The following is a 19,905-nucleotide window of genomic DNA, read 5'->3' as shown; positions in this document are numbered from 1 at the left end:
TTTTCGAGCGCTAGCCTTGTAGTTCGTAACATATGGAAATTTTTTGTATCCTTGTAAACATGTTGTAAAATGTAATATATATATATATATGTATGTATCATAAGTTCTAGCATAGCGTTTTAGACGGCGGTCTCTCTCATCGGCTATTTGGGACAAGGTTGAAGCTCCCTTTTTTCAATCCGAATTCGAACTTTGCGTGGTTTTTTGGCTTAACATTTGTTAACAACATTTTAATTAGTTCTAATGCAAGTTGGTGTTAGTTTCACTTCGTGGAAATTAAAGAATTGTTTGATTAACTGGAAAGGGAAAAGGAATTCAAGTCTTGGAAAAATAGGAAGATCATGAGATTTTCTTTTTCTTTTCCTTTTTTCTTTTAAAGAAGGGTGGGAGTTGGAAGTTTCTTAGGAGTTAGGTGCAACGGTGAATGCTAAAATGCTCTTGTTAAAATTTGGGAGAGCAACTTACATGGAGATTTACCGTCACGTAACGTCTCAATTCAATAATACAATGTCGTGTGAAAAGACTCACACGTAACATTTTATGCAGATCCTAAAACAGGGAACGGTTTGATTACTTTGTAATGAATATAAGACTAAATTAATGGATAAAAAGGTGGTGTTGTAGTTGCGGTATTAAATCAGTCACACACTGCTATGCTTTTAACTTTTTTCTTTTTAATGCTTTTTTGTAAACATGCTTAAGAAGCTAGAAACATTATGGCTTCACTAAGAAGATGTTCATGATGACGAGGTATTACATACCCACAAGCTCAAAGACTGGTAGAAACTCTAAAAATAAAAGATTGTCTCAAGCAATTATAAAGAAATATTTTAGTCCATCTTAAATTTTTATTTGTGACATTGCATATTTTTATACTTATTGACAATTTATTACCATATGAAGTCGACTTTCTTTAATATAGAACCTAGAAAAGTTATAACGTATTACAATGTGAAATTTATTACTATATATAATTGACCCAAATTGGGACCGAAACATTTATTTATTTTTCATAACCATAAGAAGATTATTCCTATACAGAGTATTACTCTAGAGAGGTTTTACCGTAGCGAAAAATAGAAGAGAAAAGTAGGGGCTTAGTATTATGGGTAACTTTCGTTTTGTACAAGTGTTCGTGGTTTTAACTTGGGAATCAAGCAAGATGCTCGAAAGCGTGATTAAGTTATACACGATGGAGGTCCCATACAATTATAAACTCGATTGTGTTCTTAAAATCAAAACGCTTGGAACTTCAAGACGAACGAAAACTTCGATAACGTCAACAAAACGTACTACGGTTACGGTTCTAATCGTGATTTGAAAACAATTAACATACATAATCTGTTGTTAAGATATGTAGGTTCATAACATACACACACATACCTGTTAAGAAATGTGAGACCCTTCAGGCTCCCCAACTCAATCCTACCCTTATCAATCATCCTGTATGTCACTAATTTTCGGAAAGTACCAAGATTTAATCATCTTAAATTTGAAGGCCAAAAATCTAGGTCATGAAGGACCTAAACCATGGTGGAAATACAAAATTTGTATCACAAAACCGTACCTGGCTACATGGCGCGAGGATAAATAAACCGAGTGCCTCTAATTTTCTAAAGCTTTTTTCCTAGGCTAAGATCATCTTCAACCTCCAAACAGCAAGGGCATATCCGATTCAATATTAGATATTACCCGAGGTGCATTTCTCTTAGGCACAAACAGATATTCAGTAAGTCTTCTTTCTCAAAACAGGCTTTCGTACTTCCTTCTTTGCAGTTGTCGTGAATCCAGGCGTTGGTATTCCCACCGTGGATTGGTATAAGTCCTTCAACCTTCAAGGCGAGGCATAATAAAAGTAGACAACAATTACAGCATGTTCATGAGCACAAAAAGGTCCAGAACCAGTAAGCAGCAGGTGCAGTTGGAGGAAAATAATATAACAAATACCTTGGAATAGTGGCAAACAGAGCAATCACTGAGACGCCGACTATAAGAGGAAAAACTGGTGCCGGAGTCAACTCCTGTAGGTCATGGAAGTGGATGAGGAAAAACAAAATGAATATTTCGTTAGCTTGACTATAAACTCGATTCATAGCCTCACATGCAGAAATTGAACAATTCTAAACAAGAGTAAGCACCGAAAGAGGAGATGTGCCGTTTCAGAAATTAACATGAATTAGAAGCATCTATGTGTATAATGGTCGAAGAAAATAAGAATTGGGGTATATAACTTTAAACCATTGCACGTTCACAAGATTGTCACAAAGCAATTGGACAGTGAAGTTGAACAAACAAACCTGTTTCTGCTGATTCTCTTCAAATGCATATCTGAGTGGGCCAACATGTATGCGTGTATTCTGCTCTAAATCAACCTCGATAACCTCGGATTTAAACTTATGACTGCTTGACGGTAGGCTATAACGAAGCTGCAGAAGGTGCTTACCCTTGGGTAAGTCCTTCACCTGGAAAAAGTTGGAAAGCGGAAGAGGGAAGACGGACTCAGTTATAGATAGATCACTAGATTTGATTTCCACTAGTAGATGTGGATGCAGTTCCTTTATTCTCTTTCCTTCAACATGGCAACTTAAAATAGTTGTGTCTGGTTGTTCAAAAACCAGAAAATCTAATCCTTTGATATCCTCGTGCCCAACCTACAAAATTACCAAAACGCTGAATAAATAAATAATTAAATATATACACATGGGAAGCAAAATTATCCAAGACTTTGTTGCAGTCTTCAATTTTTTTTTTCAGTTTCTAATACTAGACTGATCTTTCCACTCCAAGGAAGTTCGTTCTATTTGATAAAAACTTGCTAGTTGCTAACCGTGATAGGAACATATTCTGGTGATGCGCGCTCAATTTTAGCGCTACCCAAACCATCCCTTTTCACTACTTTGATTACATAGATTGCGTCAGGAAGAAGTCCTCTCAAACGATAACTTCCGGATGAATCAGTCACTGTTTCCTCATAATAGCCTTTTGATTCTGATCTGGCCTCAACCAACACACCTTCTTTTGGTTGGCCAGACAATAGAGTAACGACACCCATAGCACTGGAAAGAGTATAAACCAACTTAGCATCTCACAGAAAGAAACATATATTAATTTCAAATCTGTATGTTTCTACATGGTTACACGGATAAAAATTCTAGAGTACCATTATAAGTACAAATGGAACAGGTTTGGTTTTAAAGATTTCAAAACTTGGACCATGCATGCACAAAAAAAATATGCTGATGTACATAATATGGATTAAAGTCATTTTGGAAAAGAAAAAGAAAACTGATTAAAAGTTAAAATCACAGCAGCATAAACTCATTAGATGATTACCAAAAGCGAACAACAATGACTAAAAAGGGAAGGAAGCAAAATCAATCGGTCGAAGTTGTACTGCATAAGAATTGCATCAAGTTTCAAATCAATTTGATCAAATCTTGGCAAAGGAGAAATCCATGGATAAAATTGCTACAATCTAGAAATATTTTAATCCACAGATCCAACAAATTCCTAGTTCCAATATTTAAGTTCCAAATTGTAAAAAACATGTGGTTCAAAATTCTAAATATGAAAGAGAGAATGGTTTGTCGATGTTAATATGTGCAAGGGCAATAATAATTTTTTTTTTTTTTACATGATCGCATTGTTACAAAATATTTATGCAAACTAAATATAAGAGAAGACTAATGGAAAACCTGTAAGCCACTCGAGTAGCCAGGAAAATAGCTTCTTTAGACTCCCCAGAACCAAGATCTATTGCCAGTGCCGGAGGAGAAAAGGCAAACTCCTACAACATGTCAAGAACAAAAAAAAAAAGTTGCTTTTTAGGTGGAGTAATTAATTGTAGCCTTAGCTTTGGCATACAGATAAACCATTTAATCAAGGAGTTGTTAGGGGCCTGTCCGTAGTTCTTTGTATTATGATCAATCTTGGCAGACCTAGGATTTTATTTTTATGGGGACAAACTTACACTATAAGGGCTCATTTAATGTCTAGGAATGGGTTGGCTTGGATAATCCACTAGATTCAATGAATGTTGAATAGAAGTATGGATGTCAACTTGCATATTTTTGTCCAAGTGATCACAAAAGATGGAGGGTAGTCATGAAGAAAACTTGTCCCTCACAATCCTACCATTTTTGTGGGGATTAGGATGGATAAGTTTTCTTCATGATTTCTCCATTTTCTATCTTTACTTGGACACAATATGCAAGTTGGCATCCATATTTTCATTCAACAATCATTAAATTTAGTGAGTTGTCCAAGCCATGCCAATCCTAAATATCAAGCGAGTCCTAGCAGTACTAACATAATATGAGAAAAATAGAGTTAACTAGCGTGTAAATTATATAAACAAGACTCCAAATGTCAAAGGAAAAACAAGTTTACAAACCCATTGCATGTGGTACCCAAAAAACTGACTTTTGAAATAGAAATAATCAAGTGTTTTATTTCTCTTTTGAAAGCATCTTTCTTTTTTTAAAGTTATCTTTTATCTTTAAAAACAACGTAATTTTGTAAAGAGCCCAAAAAATTATGACACAAATACATAGGATGTATACAAGTCTTGCCAGCGTGTACTACAAAAACGTCATAGTCCTTAGAAATTATATGTCAGATATACATACATACACAATGTAGATGACTGTATTATATGTATTTATATATATAATACATATCCTACGGACTTTGCCTAAACTAGCTTTACAATCATTTCAATTCCAATGTTATTTTAGCAAGATACATGGTGGAACTCAGCTTTCTTACCATTTCTGAGCAAAGGTAAACAATGCAAGTGTTACTAGATTTGTGACCAACCACAAATATAAGATAAAAATAACATAAATGGTTTTTAGTAAAATGATTGATGATTGTTGAACAAGCCTTGTAACATCATAATGCATTCAAAATTATTTAACCTGTACATTCTGAAGATCCAAAACAAGGAGATTAAAGAAAGAGAGTGCAGAGTAGGAAGAAAAAGCGAATAATTAGCATGCATATCCAACAAGGATACCTTTAGCAGAGGACGGAGATAGAATGTCCCTGGAAATAAGTTGTTGAATAGGAATGCTCCACCAGCTCCAGATATTGAGTTGTTTCTGTAGCCATCATCACCACTCAAAGATAATAACACTGAAGGAATAGGCTCTTTAGCATCATCTTTAGAATGAATATTTACAGAAATTTGGCCAAGCTTCTGACAAGAAAAGGAATGAGGCCCAACTTGTTTTAAATGGTATCCAGGCTGCACAAAATGGATGGCATTAGGTTGATATCACGAATTGTAGTTTCATGTATTTCTTGTACTCAGCTCACAAGTGAAAATAATCTTAGTTCATTCCTCACTTATCATTAATATTACAGTTATAAAAGGTGTACAACCATTCGTTTATATTATCTATGTACTTTTAACTATCTTAAGCCATAACCAATTGCAGTGTACCAAGCCAGAAAGAGAGAATCTTTATGATGGAACAAAGATATCAACCTCTTCTTAGTTCTTCATTTAATTCATCCGTAATTGAGAAAAACAAAAAGATGTAAAAGTAAGCACAAATATGTCAAAAAGTTAAAAGGTTATTGAATCACAAGTTTATTAGGAAGGTTTATACTAACAATCTCAAGACACAAAGTGAAGGGCAAGGTCTCCAAGAATTGTACCATCTGAATTATATATCTCATAAATTGATGTACTAGATTTTCTTGGTCTCCTATGTAGCATGTTTTAATCCTTAAAAATTCCAAACTACCACCTAGAATCCAAAAAGTGCACAAAGTGCAAACACCAAATATCAAGTCATGAATATTCAAATACATCACCTTCAAGACAGTTAAAGAAATAAAGTACACCATGCCGGACACTTTATTGAAGAGAGTAAATTAAGGTTTTAGTAGATGTCCAAACCTTTGAAGCCTCGACACGGTATGTTATTTCATCATATAAAGGTCCCCCAACAAAAGAGCCATCCATTCCCGTAGTAGTTTCAAGTACTAGTTCACCATCCTTAAGTTGAGCAATCTGGCTATCCCCAGAGGCAAGAATCTTAATATGAACTTCAGAAAGAGGGGGAGAGACTGATCCCTTAATATATAAACCCAATCTACCAGAGAATGGAGGGATTGAAGCTTGACAGCCATCATTTGTAATTAAGACCTGAAGAAGAATTTTTTTTTTAGAATAATCTTTGATAGAAAATAATAGACTTCCATTTCTTTAGTTGGAAAATCCAAAACCAATCCATACATGATGTTGTCTAGGATAAAACAAGATCTTCCTCGTCTCATCAGTTCTGCACAACATCGCAGCTCAAGTCAGAAGCAAAAGATGGTGAGGTAATAGCAAACCAGTCAAAACAAATGCAGTACTAAACCAAGTTTTCTTTGCAAGAAAGAGGAAGTAAATCTTTAAAAGGATAGAGTAACAATTCAGTGCATAAGAAACCAACAAGAAGAGGATATACAAAGCTCAATATGTAGAAGACACATCTAAACATTTGAGATGTGCAAGAGCCATGACTGCTTAGTTATAAAGAGAAACAATTAACTATGAACCTTGGATCCCGAGGAACAAAGGTAAGTCTTTCTCCACGATTGGCCCATGCAGAATATTCATACACTACGGCACTTTGATCATTTCCCCTGGAAGACAGCCAAGCTGTGGTCTCATCTATAATACTACCCCCGGCATTCAGAATATCCACAATGAAATTCTCAGGTACCTCGCTGACACCCTCAAATGAGCTTGTTGAAACATTGATTTGTCCTTTAACAAGATGCTTTTCTCCTTTCAGATAAATAGGCTGCAAAAATATATAAAAGATGTGATGGGAAAAAGATTTTACGGCAGCAAGGTCACAAGAAATGAAAAACAAAAAACAAAAAAAAAGGAAGATAACACTGTACCAATGGGTTTGAAGTATCAATCTCAACTGATGAGCTCCCGAAGAAAATGCACGAGTTGACAAAATAAAGTTCATGCACTCCAGGGTATTCTATACATATATTCTGGGAACCTTTCTGCAATTCATAAAGAGGAGTAAAAAAATGAATTTCAGATGCCCGTGCATATGTGTCTTAAGTTTAGATCACCGGGGCTTATCATATAACAAAACAAACCTTAATTTTCAAATTAATGGAAGAACCATCTGGCTGAGTCATATAAGCATCTACATTGTGGGTGGAAATGACATTGACCCAGTAGCCTTTTTGAACAAATTCAATTCCTTTTACATCATCCACACCAACATCCACATCAATGGAACTTTTCTCCCAGCACCAATTATCTTCAACAGCTGTGGGTTCTTCTGAATGATGTTTGACCTAACGTAACAACATACATTCAAAGAAAACAAGCATATTAATGGCAATAATACCAAATGAATGCTAATTCTGACATGCACACTTTTTTTTAACGTTTCATAACAACGTTCTGCAGTGCATAATAGTCAAAATAATGTAATGGAAAAAGACGAAGAACTGTACCTCAAATCTGTATTTCCCTGGGATAACACTTTCGAAGTGAAATTCACTACTCTCATTGGTCAAACTAACCGTCCTCCTCTCTTCATTACGTTTACCAGCTAAACCAACCAGGGTAACAGAAACAGATGCACCACACTTCTCCTTGCAGGTTACAGTTCCACGTACATTGACCAATGCCTTAATTAATAACAAAAAGAGAGAAATGTCAGAACATAAAAAAAGTATTAAGAAATTGCACATCTAACATAAGCAAGCACACGTAGAAACGTTCAGAATTTATATGTGGATAAGAAGCAATTTTGGTGGTCATTTCATTTGCGCTAATAATTACTAGCCAAATGAATAACTAGACCAACCAAATAAAGCTGAATTTTGATGAAAAGGTTCTCTATTCATGGTGAAACGCAGCTTTTAGTGCCTACCTATTAAGTATGAGCAAGCATTGAAGACTCAAAGATAAAAAAAAAGAAAAGAAAGTCATTATATTTTATGGAAAAACAATTATCCATATCATTTAAGAAGTCTTACCTGAGAAAACTTGACGTTCAATAATGGATTTTTGACAGCAACATCAATATAAGACGGCAAAAACATTAGACCAGAAGCACTCTCAGGCGTAGCTGCTAAAGCAGATAAACGATATTCACCAGGTGTAACCTGGGCATAAAAGACAAAGATGTAAATTCAATAGGTAAAGGGGTTAACTTTGGATCCACAAATGCATAAGCCAATGAATGCATGGCTGAAAACCCACCCAAAATAGGCAAACCAAAAAAAATATACAGCACAAAATCAACTTACTAAATTGATAACTGCTGCTTGCACAAAAAAACCTAAGATTGGTTCTCATAAGTTGTACTTCTATACCTTATCAACTAACCTTCTTTTACAAATGACTAAATTGGTTCAACAACACTTTTCTTTATAGGGAGTTCTAAAGCGGTTCAAGCAATTCTATGCTTAGAATTGGATTCTAAAACAGGAAAATGTCAGTTCATGGATCAAACAACTTTGCAACACTTCATATAAGAAGTAAGTTCACACTTGCAATATCAGACACGTATAAAATAAATATAAAGGAGCAGAGAGTAATTGATTCTGGCTTCAATCATTGAGAACTGGACCAGTATTCCCTTTCTCTTCCATAACCTCAACCGTCTCAATATCAGACAAGACAGTACTTGTTTCTATACAGGCCCAGAAATAAAGAGCACATCCTTATTGCACATCAAGCTAACATACCTCAAAGCAGAAAATTCCACTTCCATCAGTCTGTTTCACTTGCGGTTTGACATTTTCAGGGCCATGAGTCAAAGCTACCTAAAATTTAAATATAGCAAGTATTAAGCCTGCATATAAGTATAACATAGAAAGAGGAACATAGGAAATGTGATATTTACCTTTGCCTTGTAACCAGCAGTAACCATATGAACCACACCACAGACATCATAGGAAACTGCTTTAATATCCATAATTGAAGCCATATTCGGTAATACCTGGATCAGCAAGCAAAGTAAGAACAAAATAACAAAGTGCAATTCATTATGATAAAAATCACCTAGTTAAACGCAGAATACTAACATTGTAGCTTCTAATAACACATAAGGATGGTAAACTTGTTATAGAATCAATGTACAAGTTTAGAAAGAGATTCCCATAAAATACTCTACCAAATAATCGTTCAAACTGCTGAACTTGTAATGCTCCTTTGTGGCTTCAATTGCATAGCGATTGGAAGTAACCTGCAACATTGAACAGCTAAGTAACCTAAATTCAATAGCAATAAAAATAACAATAGTATGTCATCTAGTTTGGATAAGGAGGTGTTCAAAGATAGAACCATCAAGGATGGACTTGTAAATCTTTTAAGGAGGTTGGATGCAACCCATCTGTTTCTATCCTGATCCTTTGTTTTGAAAGGATAAGATCAGTAGACCACCCAAGGTATGCATTCTATCCTAGACAATTGATCTTAGTAGGAGCATAACTAGCAATATGTTCAAAGAGGAAGACTTAATACGTGCCTTTCTTCCTGTTGGCGTATCATGTGTTTTACTGAAGCTGAACTATAGTTTGTTTCTGTCTGTGCAGAGGCTCAGGGAAAAATTGAATGGCCCACATCTCATATAATTGTTTAAGGAACAGCTAATGGTAAACACCAAGGCACTATTAGCCACTCCTTGAGCAATTGTACGAGGAAAAGAAGTGGAGAATGTTCATCTTTTTTCACTTGCCTAATTGCTCTTTCAATATGGCATACCATTCCTTTTTAATTTTTGAGAATGATTGTCCCTTAGGTGACACACAACCGAGCGCAATGGCGTTCTAGGATTCATATAGCCGGCCCCACTTAGTGGGAAAAGGCTTTGATGTTGTTGTTGTTGTTGTATTGTCCCTTAGGTGGAGGTAGAAAGGCCAAAATGTTGGGCATTTGATTTAAACTAAATGCCAGAAATTTGAACAAAAAAACAGCTATGCGCTTTTGGGCTTTTTCATTATTTCATTGTGTAACAAGAAAGCCAACAGGAAGGAAGAAAAGTAGATACATAATTATACCTGGTCAAGTTTGTAATACCCTTGTTTGTCAGTGATGGACCTTTCATGGCCATCAACTATAATTTTAACACCTTCAACGCCTTCATCATTTCCATCCACAACTCGGCCCCCAACAGAAAATCCAGTGACCTACGCAACAAGAATAAAAGATAAAGCTGTAAAATATATGCTAAAAATCACAACACAGCACAACATAAAAGTAACTAATGTCAGCATACACAAATAAATTAGATAACAATTTCAAAGGGATGGAGGAGCTTCCAATTGTCTATCTAATTGAAATCGGTGTGAATTACGTATTTGTATCATAACTTTATACAGCTATACATATTTGCAATATGACACTTTTACAATGATGAATGGGCAGCCAATCAATAGATTTAACCCAAACCACATGAGGCTAGATGACTTGTAAGAGTAATGTAAAGTTTAATCTTGTATACTTTGAAGGGGCCTGATTGGTCCGCAGAATGAGTTATTTGGGAATGGACTTCCATACATATTCCAAGAGGTTAGGAATGAAATGGTTCCAATCCTTTGTTTGAAAATTCTGGGAAATGGTAACAAGAAAATACATTTTATTTCCATTCCTATGTTTGGTTTGTGTAGTAAGAGGAATTAAAGTTTTTCCTATTTTCAAATAATACCCTTACAAAAGAAAAAGAAACACCAAAGAATATTTAAAGACAAAGTTGTAGTATGATTAGAATTCCCTCTTCATGGGAGTTTGAAACCCATGTGGTATGATTAGAACTCCCATGATTGAACTTGGCGAAAATGGGAACGGAATTCTATACCCATTCCAAGCTCATTAATAGAAAAATACCAAATGTCTGAATTTTGACCTCATAGGCCGCCATGCATCTTACCTGGAACATTCCAAGCTCAATAATAGAAAAACACCAAATGTCTAAATTTTGACCTCATAGGCCGCTATGCATCCTACCTGGAACTTCTGAGGAACTGTCACGTGTTGATGCTCAACAGTTACTGACATGACAGGAGGTGAAACATCAAACACTGTGTTTTCACCCTTGTAGTAAGGTATGAGCTCATATGTTCCTGCAAATGATTCAATGAGACTGAGCACTAAGTTCAATTTGAATAAGTTCAATTTGAAAGCAGTAATGTGTATGATGAGCATTTTCCAAGCAAGAGCGCTTCAAATCAGATGAATCTTGAAACTTCATTAACAGAATAAGGCAGCGCAATAACTAGGATTTCTGATGAAGGTAGCAAGACAGTGATTAGCAAAGAAAATCATATAAATATTAGTCTGAACATATATGTTCTGCTCTTTGTCTGCACCCACTACCCTTTCTTTTAACTTTTGGGGGGTAGGAGCTATCATTTTATCCACCCACAAGATTTTTCTAATAGGTTATCCAAGGAAAACTAAATTGTGGATTTCTACAAGAATTGCAAGCATCTATTCAGCTGACCTACACATTGATGTGTAAGATTGTTCACTTAGTTATAGAAGAAATGCTACATGCAGCTTCTATATAGTTTGTTGGCCACAAATTTGAAAATTATACAATCTTATATGATCTAACACGCACCGATCAGTTACACATCTCAATGGAATATTATAATATATATAGCATAAATAAGCAGAAGAGAACAAACAAAGCGGACACACATGGGGAAAAAGTGCAATGAAACTACCTAAAATAAAACAAATAAACAGAAAATATATATAATTACCACAAGGTACTGATTTAAAAATGAACATCCCATGAGCATCGGATACAGCATGGCAGAGTGCCTTCCTCATTCCAGAGGCAGTTCCAGAACCTTGGGGACAATCTACCTCTAAGACGTCATCTGAGTATAAATAAACGTGAACTCCCAGTATTGGATTTCCCTACCCCAAACAAGAAAGAAGGAAAAAAAATCAGTCTATGGTACAAGTAAATGAGCTAGAACTCCAATTTCACCTGACCACCACATTAGGAGGAACCAACATTAATTAGAAGAAAACATCTGTAAATAGATCAAGCTAACTCTTGTACTAATGGATAGATTTCTCAATTCATTAGATAGCAGATATGTAAGATAAGGACTTGTAGACAAAGCAAATTGTATGTTGAGCAATCATCTCTAAAGTAACATTTTTACCTGAGAAACAACAAATCCACGAACATCATACCCAGGGACAAAGAAAATGTCATCCACTACGTCATTTCCGAAACCCAAATTCACCTGCAAGAAGTATATTATTTCCACATGAGTGGCATATAAATTAATAAAGGCTTATCAGTGGAAATGTAATATAATCTTATGAAACTATGTAACTTTATAAAACAAAGTAACTAGATTTTATAAAACCAAGTAACTATTATAATCATAAAACCAAGTCACATGTTGTGATTTTATAAAACCAAGTAACTTAATATATGATCATATACTCTTATTTGCCAAGAAAGGCCTTGTGAATTCAATGGGAAAGAAATACAACACACGTCAAAAAGAAAAGTAAAACAATATGGCATAAGAAAGAATAAGAAATGAACCTTTGTTGAACCACTTATTTCAACTTTCAAGTCAGGGTGTGAAGCACGTAATTCATATTTTCCTGCACACAAGAAGGATATAGCAAAGTCATTCATTTGCTGAAACAATGGACTAAATGAGAGAGGTGAATACAAGGAAATCTTTCAGTAATAAAAAACGGTCCTAGAAACCTAATCACAATTAACAACCAATGCATGAAGAAAATTACAGTTTCACAAGGACACCAAATCATAACTGTCAAGTGTACAGGACATCGGAAAAATAATCAAATCACAATATCTGTTGACGAGTATGTCACATATCGGAAAACTTTACGAGTTGGGATATACACAAAGCCTCAAGTTTTGTACCTGGAATAATATTTTTGAACACGTAAACACCCCCTGCTGATGTTATAACAGAGGAAACAACATCACCAGTATCAGACAAAAGTTCAACTTCAATATTTGGAGGACCTCCATTTTGAACGGAGCAGCTCCATCCGCCAACGGCTCCCACTACTCTACCAGACAAGGAGAACCTACCCACATATACCACAAGGTAATTTATTCCAAAAGTCCGAAGCAAGGACAGAAATGCTTATAAGATCATGCAAACTCAAATAAGAGCAAAAGAACACACCCTGTAAACCGAAAGTTAATATCTTCACTGCCATTGCAGCCAGAGTCGTCAACAACAACAGGAACCTAGAAAAGACTACTGTTGTCAGATTTCAGGACAAGCGCAAATTTTGAGTCAACGTGTCACATATAGGAAATCAGGAATAGATAGAAATACAGAGAAAAGAAAAATTAATAAACCTTGTCTGGGTTCCATGACCATCCCTCTGGGCCATTGATTTTAATTACAAACGAACCCTGCATTTCAAAGAACAGCAATGAGAACCAATGAAGATATAATTAAAACGCGGAAGTTTCAGTCGAGTAAGCAACACCAAGTGTATGGCTCTTCGCGATCTCCTCCGATAATTGAACAGACAACACAACATCATCACTGAAGTATGAGAGCACGTGAAATGTAAAGATCCAGCGAAACCCGACACCGAAAAAGAATAAGAAATAATACCTTGTCATATACGGGAATGAAGTAGTAACCATTGGGAGCACATTGAGTGCTATCCTTCAACAACCCATCAACTGTCCGAAGCTCAACCTAAAATCCCACAATCAATTTGTTACTTGTTCGATATCCCGTATCCGGGTTTAGATCAGTGGCAAAAATGCAGTGAAATTTCAGGCAGTAATTCCAAATTTTTTTTTACCGTGATGTGAGAATAATCCAATTTAACACCGGTGGCCTTCCTGGTCTTGATCAGAGAAGAACTAGCCTGCAAGTTTACAGTGGCGATTACATACTCGATCAGGTAAAAGGGGTAAAACCCATTAACTCTAACAGTGAAAAAGATGAAGTCTTTTACCTCGACGAAGCCGCCGCAGCCGTGGATTGAATCGGCGAAAGTGGTAGAGAGGGAAGAGATTGCGAGGAAGAAGAAGAAGGCTGAGGCGTGGTCTTTGATGCCCATTTGGCCTCCCTCGTGTGTGTGTGTTTCGGGTTTGAGATATTGGCGAGGGCCGAGAAGAAGATGTGTTTCTCTGAAACAACGACGCAGATCTGGCTTCCCTAGTTTTTATGATCCATCACTTAAAACAAAAGAGAGAGAGCGCCGATGAATCAGTCCGAGTCCTGAGTGGAGTTTTCAGTCCAATGCCTTCTTTTACTTGGATACAGAAAGTGTTTAGTTTCAGCCGTTGAGATTGATCCAACGGTCAATTAAATTGCTCCAGGTATCAAATAGGCAGCCGCTTGATCGGGTACCTCTTTTCCCTCCTTTCTTTCTCCACTCTTCCGCTGCAAAATCTCTCCCTCTCCTCTCCCTCTCTCTCTCACCTGTTCTTCTTCTCCCAGTAGTCAGGTCGTCAGGTCTTCTGCTGCAAAATCTCTCTCTCTCCTCTCCCTCTCTCTCACCCGTTCTTCTTCTCCCAGTAGTCAGGTCGTCAGGTACTCTCTCTCTACTTGCAGATTGTAAAGTTTTATTCTTTATTTCTCAATATTTTCATTGAAATTAATTAACTTTACTTTTGCTGCTCGCTCTCGTTGGCTGATATATAATTTTGTGACGTCACCTGAAACACAAATCCGAAGCCATTCAGCTCCGATAATCTCGCAACCTCACAGAGTTTTCGGGTGAGTCTCCACTGCATCCTTGTTTTTATTTTTCTTATGTTTCTGTTTTTAAAATAATTGTTAGTATGAACTTGTGAGCATATCTGATGAGTTTGGATACACGAAACGCAACTGGTGATTGATGTGAGGAGTTTCTTATGTTAAATTCCCTCAGTGGCAGTGCCAAGTAATTGATTTTGTTGCTCACATTGCATTCAGAATTTCTATCTTATAGTTTTCTTTGTTTCAATCTTTATATATTTATCGGATACTGCAGTTGCTCATTTAGCTTTGTGTCTTTACATATTGGTTTTTGAAAGTTAAGTTGAAGTTGTTGTATCATTGATGTTAGTTAGATTGAATTTCGTATCTCATGTCTTCTATTGTTTCCAACTTTATATTTAATTGGAATCGGAACCACAGTTGCGATTGCTAAGCTTTGAAGAATCTTACAAATTGTTTTTGGACATTTCAGAGTAATAGACTAGTACTGCGAATAGAGACCGATGATGTCCGAAGAGTGAAGAGGCGATTATAATTTTGTGTGGCGGACTGGTATAATATCGTTCTTCATCTGAGGGGTTTAATTGTGTCTAATGGCTACCGATGGTTTCAGACGGCAACAGGTTTCATCAGCTCCGCCTCGAAAAATCAATGTCCAAAAGTTTGCAGAATCACGGGGTTCAGAGCTTGAGACACTCCATTCAATTGTATCTAACAGATTGAACAATGATTTCCGGTCTCGGAGAAGCAAGAGAAGAAGAACCACTGCTTACGACAATCAAGCCGCCAAAAAAAGATGTAGAAAGAAGCGAAAACTTGATCAGAGTAATGCTTTGACATTGCCTCCAGGGAAATATGACAAGAAGAATGTTCCTCGTCGCATTCGTCGGAGAGCTGAGCTTAAAATGAACCTTGAAAAGGGTTTCTGCACATCAGGGGATGGTACAAAGAGGCTTAGAACACATGTTTGGCATGCGAAGCGGTTCACAATGACAAAGCTTTGGGGTTACTACCTTCCCTTGGGTTTGCAGGGCAGGTAAAACGCATTATTAATTTACCAGTACTATTCCTTACTTTCCGCTTATTATTTGTTCTATTTCTTGATAAATAACTAATTCGCTTGTATATCTATTTTATCAAAAAAAAAAAAAAAACAATAAAATGTAGAGGAAGGGGTTCCAGAGCTGTCTTGAAGTGGTTCAGGGATGGAGTGCTTGTTCATGATGCAAGCTATCATGTAGCTATCCAATTGGAGGGGCCGGAGGCAGGCATTTACTTTCTATCTTATGAATTTATTCCTATGAAATTGTATACCTTTTAATTTATTTTTCTTCAAAAGGAAAACTGTTGCAATATGTTATTTTCTGCTACTAAATTATGATGTTACACCCTACTTCATATGCATCCAGGATTCGTTACTATCAGTGTTAGGCATGGTAATGGTGTCTCCTCCGTCAACTCGTTCTGAAACTGTTTCCCATTCTGTTATTTCTGGTGTCATATATGATAATGCTATGGTAAGTTGTCCTATTGCACTTTTCTTTGTGAATGTGGATGACTTGAGGTATTGACTTGATGACCCATTTTTCGCAGCTTCATCATTTGGGAGCACCTCTTTCAAAACCAATTGCTCCTGTGAACTGTATGTGGCGGCCTTCTGGCCAACCAAATAGAGATAATAATGCAGCTGACTGTGAAGGCGATGAATTTAATGGGCTAGAGGGTACAAAGCACTCTTCTACTGATCGCCAGCTTTGGGTGTGGATACATGCTTCTGCTCTCACTGAAGCTTATGACACTATGAAATTAGCTTGCCAAAAAGAGGTACCCATTCTTTCTTTTTGTTCACACATACATCAATAGCTAGTGTATAGAGGCTTAATCTCATCTGACTTCACGTCGGAAGGAAGGAAATGATGATTTATAGATCTTAAGATAGAATGCAACAGTCCTGGTTTGGTATTTAATTCTTTGAGTGAATGATGATTTAGGGGAATACTGAAACTCGTCTACTTCTATGCTTTGTACTTGATTCTCTGATAAGCCAACATTTTTTTCAAATGCTACTCTCAAGTGGTTTTTGTGCTGTGCTGATGTGTCAAAGTTCGCCTCTAGTCTAGACTTGGTAGATGTCAGAATAAAGAACTCATTACTGTTAGATGATACTACATGTTCTCGGTAGATTATTTACTGTTATTCATATAATGCTTTATTATCTTAGATGGAGGGCAGGGGCATCGTGATTAATTGTTCCTCACTTGAGGGTCAACTTGCAAAATTAGAATTAGTGGGATCAAAAGCATTTCAACTCCTTCAAAGGACATTAATCCCTGCTACCAGGTGAGTTACGGAGAGGATTTCATTGACTTAACCAAGTAATTAGGTTAAAGATGGCTAATTTTGTTGTCTGGCTGAATAGGACTAGAGATACTTCTTGGAAGTTGATGAGACATTCAGCTGCCGAGGCAGATGTGGATTCCCGATCTACAATTCATCTTAAAAACGAGGAGGAAATTCCTTCTCATGCAATTTTGTCCCTTAATGTCAAGGATCCTCGCACATTAACAGAGAAGGGAAACACTGCAGATGCTGAAGATTTAGGTTCAGCTAGTATACTAGGTGATGTACTAGGAACTGAAGACAACGAGCATATTATCTGTGGACAATTTTCAGACAAACCTGCAGGTAGTGGCAAGATCAGAGCAAACAATTTGTGGGATGTTAGCAGTGGAGTAAGCCCTCCAGTGGAAGAGGCTGTTCTTTGCAATGAAAGACATGACCAGAAGAGGAATTTCTTCTGCCTCGATGATTCAAGTTCAGGGGCACTAAATACTTCCTCCACGTCACAGGGCTCATGGTCTTGCCCGATTATGCTTTTGAAGAATAGTAACGGAAGAGGCTTGCATGTTGGGTAAACTCCTTTTTTTCCTGGTTTATTCTTCTATTAAGGGTTATGTGGATTAAGTTAATTGCTGCATATTTGATGTTCTTGTATTAATGCTTATATGTGGGTTCAGTGGACACCATTTCTTCTGAGATGTATGTTCGTACTGTTTATAAAATGTTAATATATTTTGTTTCTCATAAGATATATTATAGAGTTCTCTGTCTTTTTTACCCCACTGACTCTTCGTGCAATAATTGTTAACGTGATCTTCGAAATTCTGAATTTCATGAACAGCAGAATGTGACAATCTGTTCTTTTCTGACTCGCCTTAAAATTGCATCACAAACTTTATCATCTGTTCAATTGACTTTCATATTTGTAAAGTTACCTTAGAAGTCTATCTCTTATTGCCTTACAGATGGTCTGTTATACTCCCCTTAAGCTGGGTCAAGGCATTTTGGATTTCTCTTGTCTCTAAGGGGGCTCATGCATTGGGTTTGAGAGAGAAGCGCTGGATTTCAAGTGAAGTAAGCATTCAAACTTATTAGGTATAATATTTAATATAAGGTTATGGAACGTTGCATCTAAGTCCCTTTTATTTTCTAGGTGGGGTTGCCATATTTTCCTTCAGATTTTCCTGATTGCAATGCATATTTATGCCTCAAGGAAACCGAAGCTGCTGCCTCTAATCTTAAAGATGAACTGCGTCCTCCAGCCATAAGACCTTTGAAGGTTCCCATTTTATCCCCATGGAATAGTATCCGAGTTGCTTTAAAAGAAGAATCTGTTGCAGTTGGAGATGCTGAAAGTTTTTGGCAACAACATGGTGTCAGAAGCGATTCATCATCTAATTCAGAGTGTGGAAACTCTGATGCTACATTAGCTGGCTGTCATGGAGATTCATTTGATGGTTTTGTAGCACGGACGAAATTTTCACTGACAAATTTCTTGAATGAAATTCAAGGCTGTCATTTGCGTATGTATCCTTATGTGGCTGATAAGGAGACAAGTTTTACGAAGTCTATGAGGGGTGAAATAAAGCTTGAACCGGGCCAAGATCAGCTTGCTAGATTTAAGTACAATCGTAAATTATGTTATGTTAGAGTATTGCTCCATGCTTACAAGGAAGGTTTTCTTGAAGAGGGAGCAGTAATTTGTGCGCCTCGACTGACGGACATCTCACTGTGGACCAGGTAGTCATATTTTCTTTGGACTTAATTATGATTTGAAATTAAGTCGACTTTTATTTACTAGTAGACTTGTTGTCGTAATGATTAATGATTTTATTTAATGTGTCTGCTCTAATGTGCCTGGACCAGGATGAAGGCTTGTTTGAGAGATAATGTGATCTATTTACATTACGCCTCATTATTCAGAACTTGCTTTGCTGAAATTTTTATGAAATTTAATGTAACCATTGAAAATATTAATCTTGGGAGTGACTTGAAAGTTTGTGGTTATTTTTTAAAGACGTTTGTACGTATTTCAGAGCAATTTTCGTGATGCAGATCAATAACTTTGAAAAATAAGCTTCATGTGTGTCTTGCAGGTCAGATAGTTTCGATGGAGGACTTCAGATGCCTCAGTCTGCTGTGGCATCATACTTCGCAGAGCAATCTTATGGTAAGTGGGAAGTCCAAATACCAGAGGACGCTGTTCTTAGAGAAACTCATCGTTCGCCAATAGGCTTCGTCACCACTGGTTTTGTTAGAGGGAGGTTAGTTCACAGCATCCTGCCACTTTACAACCACCATCTTTTCTTTCTATTTGCTATGCATTCATAATTTGCCGCATGCTAAGTTGCATTTTATTTTATGTGCAGCAAGAAGCCAGTAGCAGAAGCTTTTTGCGAGGCAGTTGTACTCGCTCGTCTCAGAGAGGAACAATGGGATTCGGTGCCAGCTAAGCAAAGACGAAAGGAAATATATGTTCTAGTCAGGAATTTGAGATCTTCAGCTTATAGACTTGCTCTTGCCACCATTGTTCTGGAGCATCAGGAAGAAGATGTCGAATTCTTGTGAGCAGCCGCAGAATATGTGGTTGGCTTGCGTAGCACAACAAAACAATGTTGTTCTAAATTTACTTTTTACTAAACCAAATAGTTATAGGAAGCTTCATGTTTTTCGTGTCTCGGCAACATCACAGTCATTAGTCACATAATACATATAACCTTTCATCTTTACAAACACTTAACCTTAGTTTGCGGTTTCTTGATTTCAAAGTAGCGGTAGTTGGCGATATTCTTGTGATCGTTGCCATAAACAGAAAAATCTATGCCTGCATACTTACGTGTT

The 19,905-nt window shown here is 36.7% G+C and overlaps 2 protein-coding genes across 5 annotated transcripts; one reads left to right on the top strand and one right to left on the bottom strand.

Annotated features, from left to right (window-relative positions):
* Positions 1 to 1,298: 1,298 nt before the first annotated feature.
* On the bottom strand, positions 1,299 to 14,114 carry LOC103405922 (uncharacterized). Its single transcript, XM_008344947.4, has 27 exons — positions 13,976 to 14,114; positions 13,820 to 13,885; positions 13,624 to 13,710; positions 13,359 to 13,415; positions 13,180 to 13,244; positions 12,909 to 13,078; positions 12,558 to 12,619; positions 12,163 to 12,246; positions 11,749 to 11,908; positions 10,988 to 11,103; positions 10,042 to 10,170; positions 9,156 to 9,227; positions 8,886 to 8,981; positions 8,728 to 8,805; positions 8,014 to 8,142; positions 7,486 to 7,662; positions 7,120 to 7,323; positions 6,907 to 7,020; positions 6,556 to 6,803; positions 6,248 to 6,293; positions 5,909 to 6,157; positions 5,018 to 5,248; positions 3,696 to 3,787; positions 2,828 to 3,056; positions 2,298 to 2,651; positions 1,948 to 2,021; positions 1,299 to 1,832 (listed from the first exon to the last, which is right to left on the bottom strand). The coding sequence occupies exons 1-27, from the start codon at positions 14,078 to 14,080 to the stop codon at positions 1,727 to 1,729; spliced, it is 3,600 nt and encodes a 1,199-aa protein (XP_008343169.2). The 5' UTR covers positions 14,081 to 14,114; the 3' UTR covers positions 1,299 to 1,726.
* On the top strand, positions 14,108 to 19,799 carry LOC103405923 (ribonucleases P/MRP protein subunit POP1). Of its 4 annotated transcripts, none has more exons than XM_017324177.3 (12): positions 14,383 to 14,556; positions 14,701 to 14,742; positions 15,197 to 15,760; positions 15,892 to 15,988; positions 16,134 to 16,241; positions 16,318 to 16,548; positions 16,946 to 17,064; positions 17,144 to 17,635; positions 18,030 to 18,138; positions 18,278 to 18,804; positions 19,161 to 19,328; positions 19,434 to 19,799. In XM_017324177.3, exons 3-12 carry the CDS (start codon positions 15,318 to 15,320, stop codon positions 19,630 to 19,632), a joined length of 2,493 nt encoding a protein of 830 aa, XP_017179666.2. In that variant the 5' UTR covers positions 14,383 to 14,556; positions 14,701 to 14,742; positions 15,197 to 15,317; the 3' UTR covers positions 19,633 to 19,799. The 4 variants fall into 4 exon arrangements, with proteins under 4 accessions (XP_070673131.1, XP_017179666.2, XP_008343170.2 ...); XM_008344948.4 differs by having other exon boundaries at positions 18,218 to 18,804; XM_070817030.1 differs by lacking the exon at positions 14,701 to 14,742 and having other exon boundaries at positions 14,108 to 14,478; positions 15,159 to 15,760; positions 18,218 to 18,804.
* The last annotated feature ends 106 nt before the right edge of the window (positions 19,800 to 19,905 follow it).

Source organism: Malus domestica, chromosome 17 (assembly GCF_042453785.1).
Source record: "Malus domestica chromosome 17, GDT2T_hap1".
NCBI classification, from domain to species: domain Eukaryota; kingdom Viridiplantae; phylum Streptophyta; class Magnoliopsida; order Rosales; family Rosaceae; genus Malus; species Malus domestica.
The sequence above is the reverse complement of the archived record's forward strand: the minus strand, read 5'-3'. Positions and strand labels throughout refer to the sequence as shown.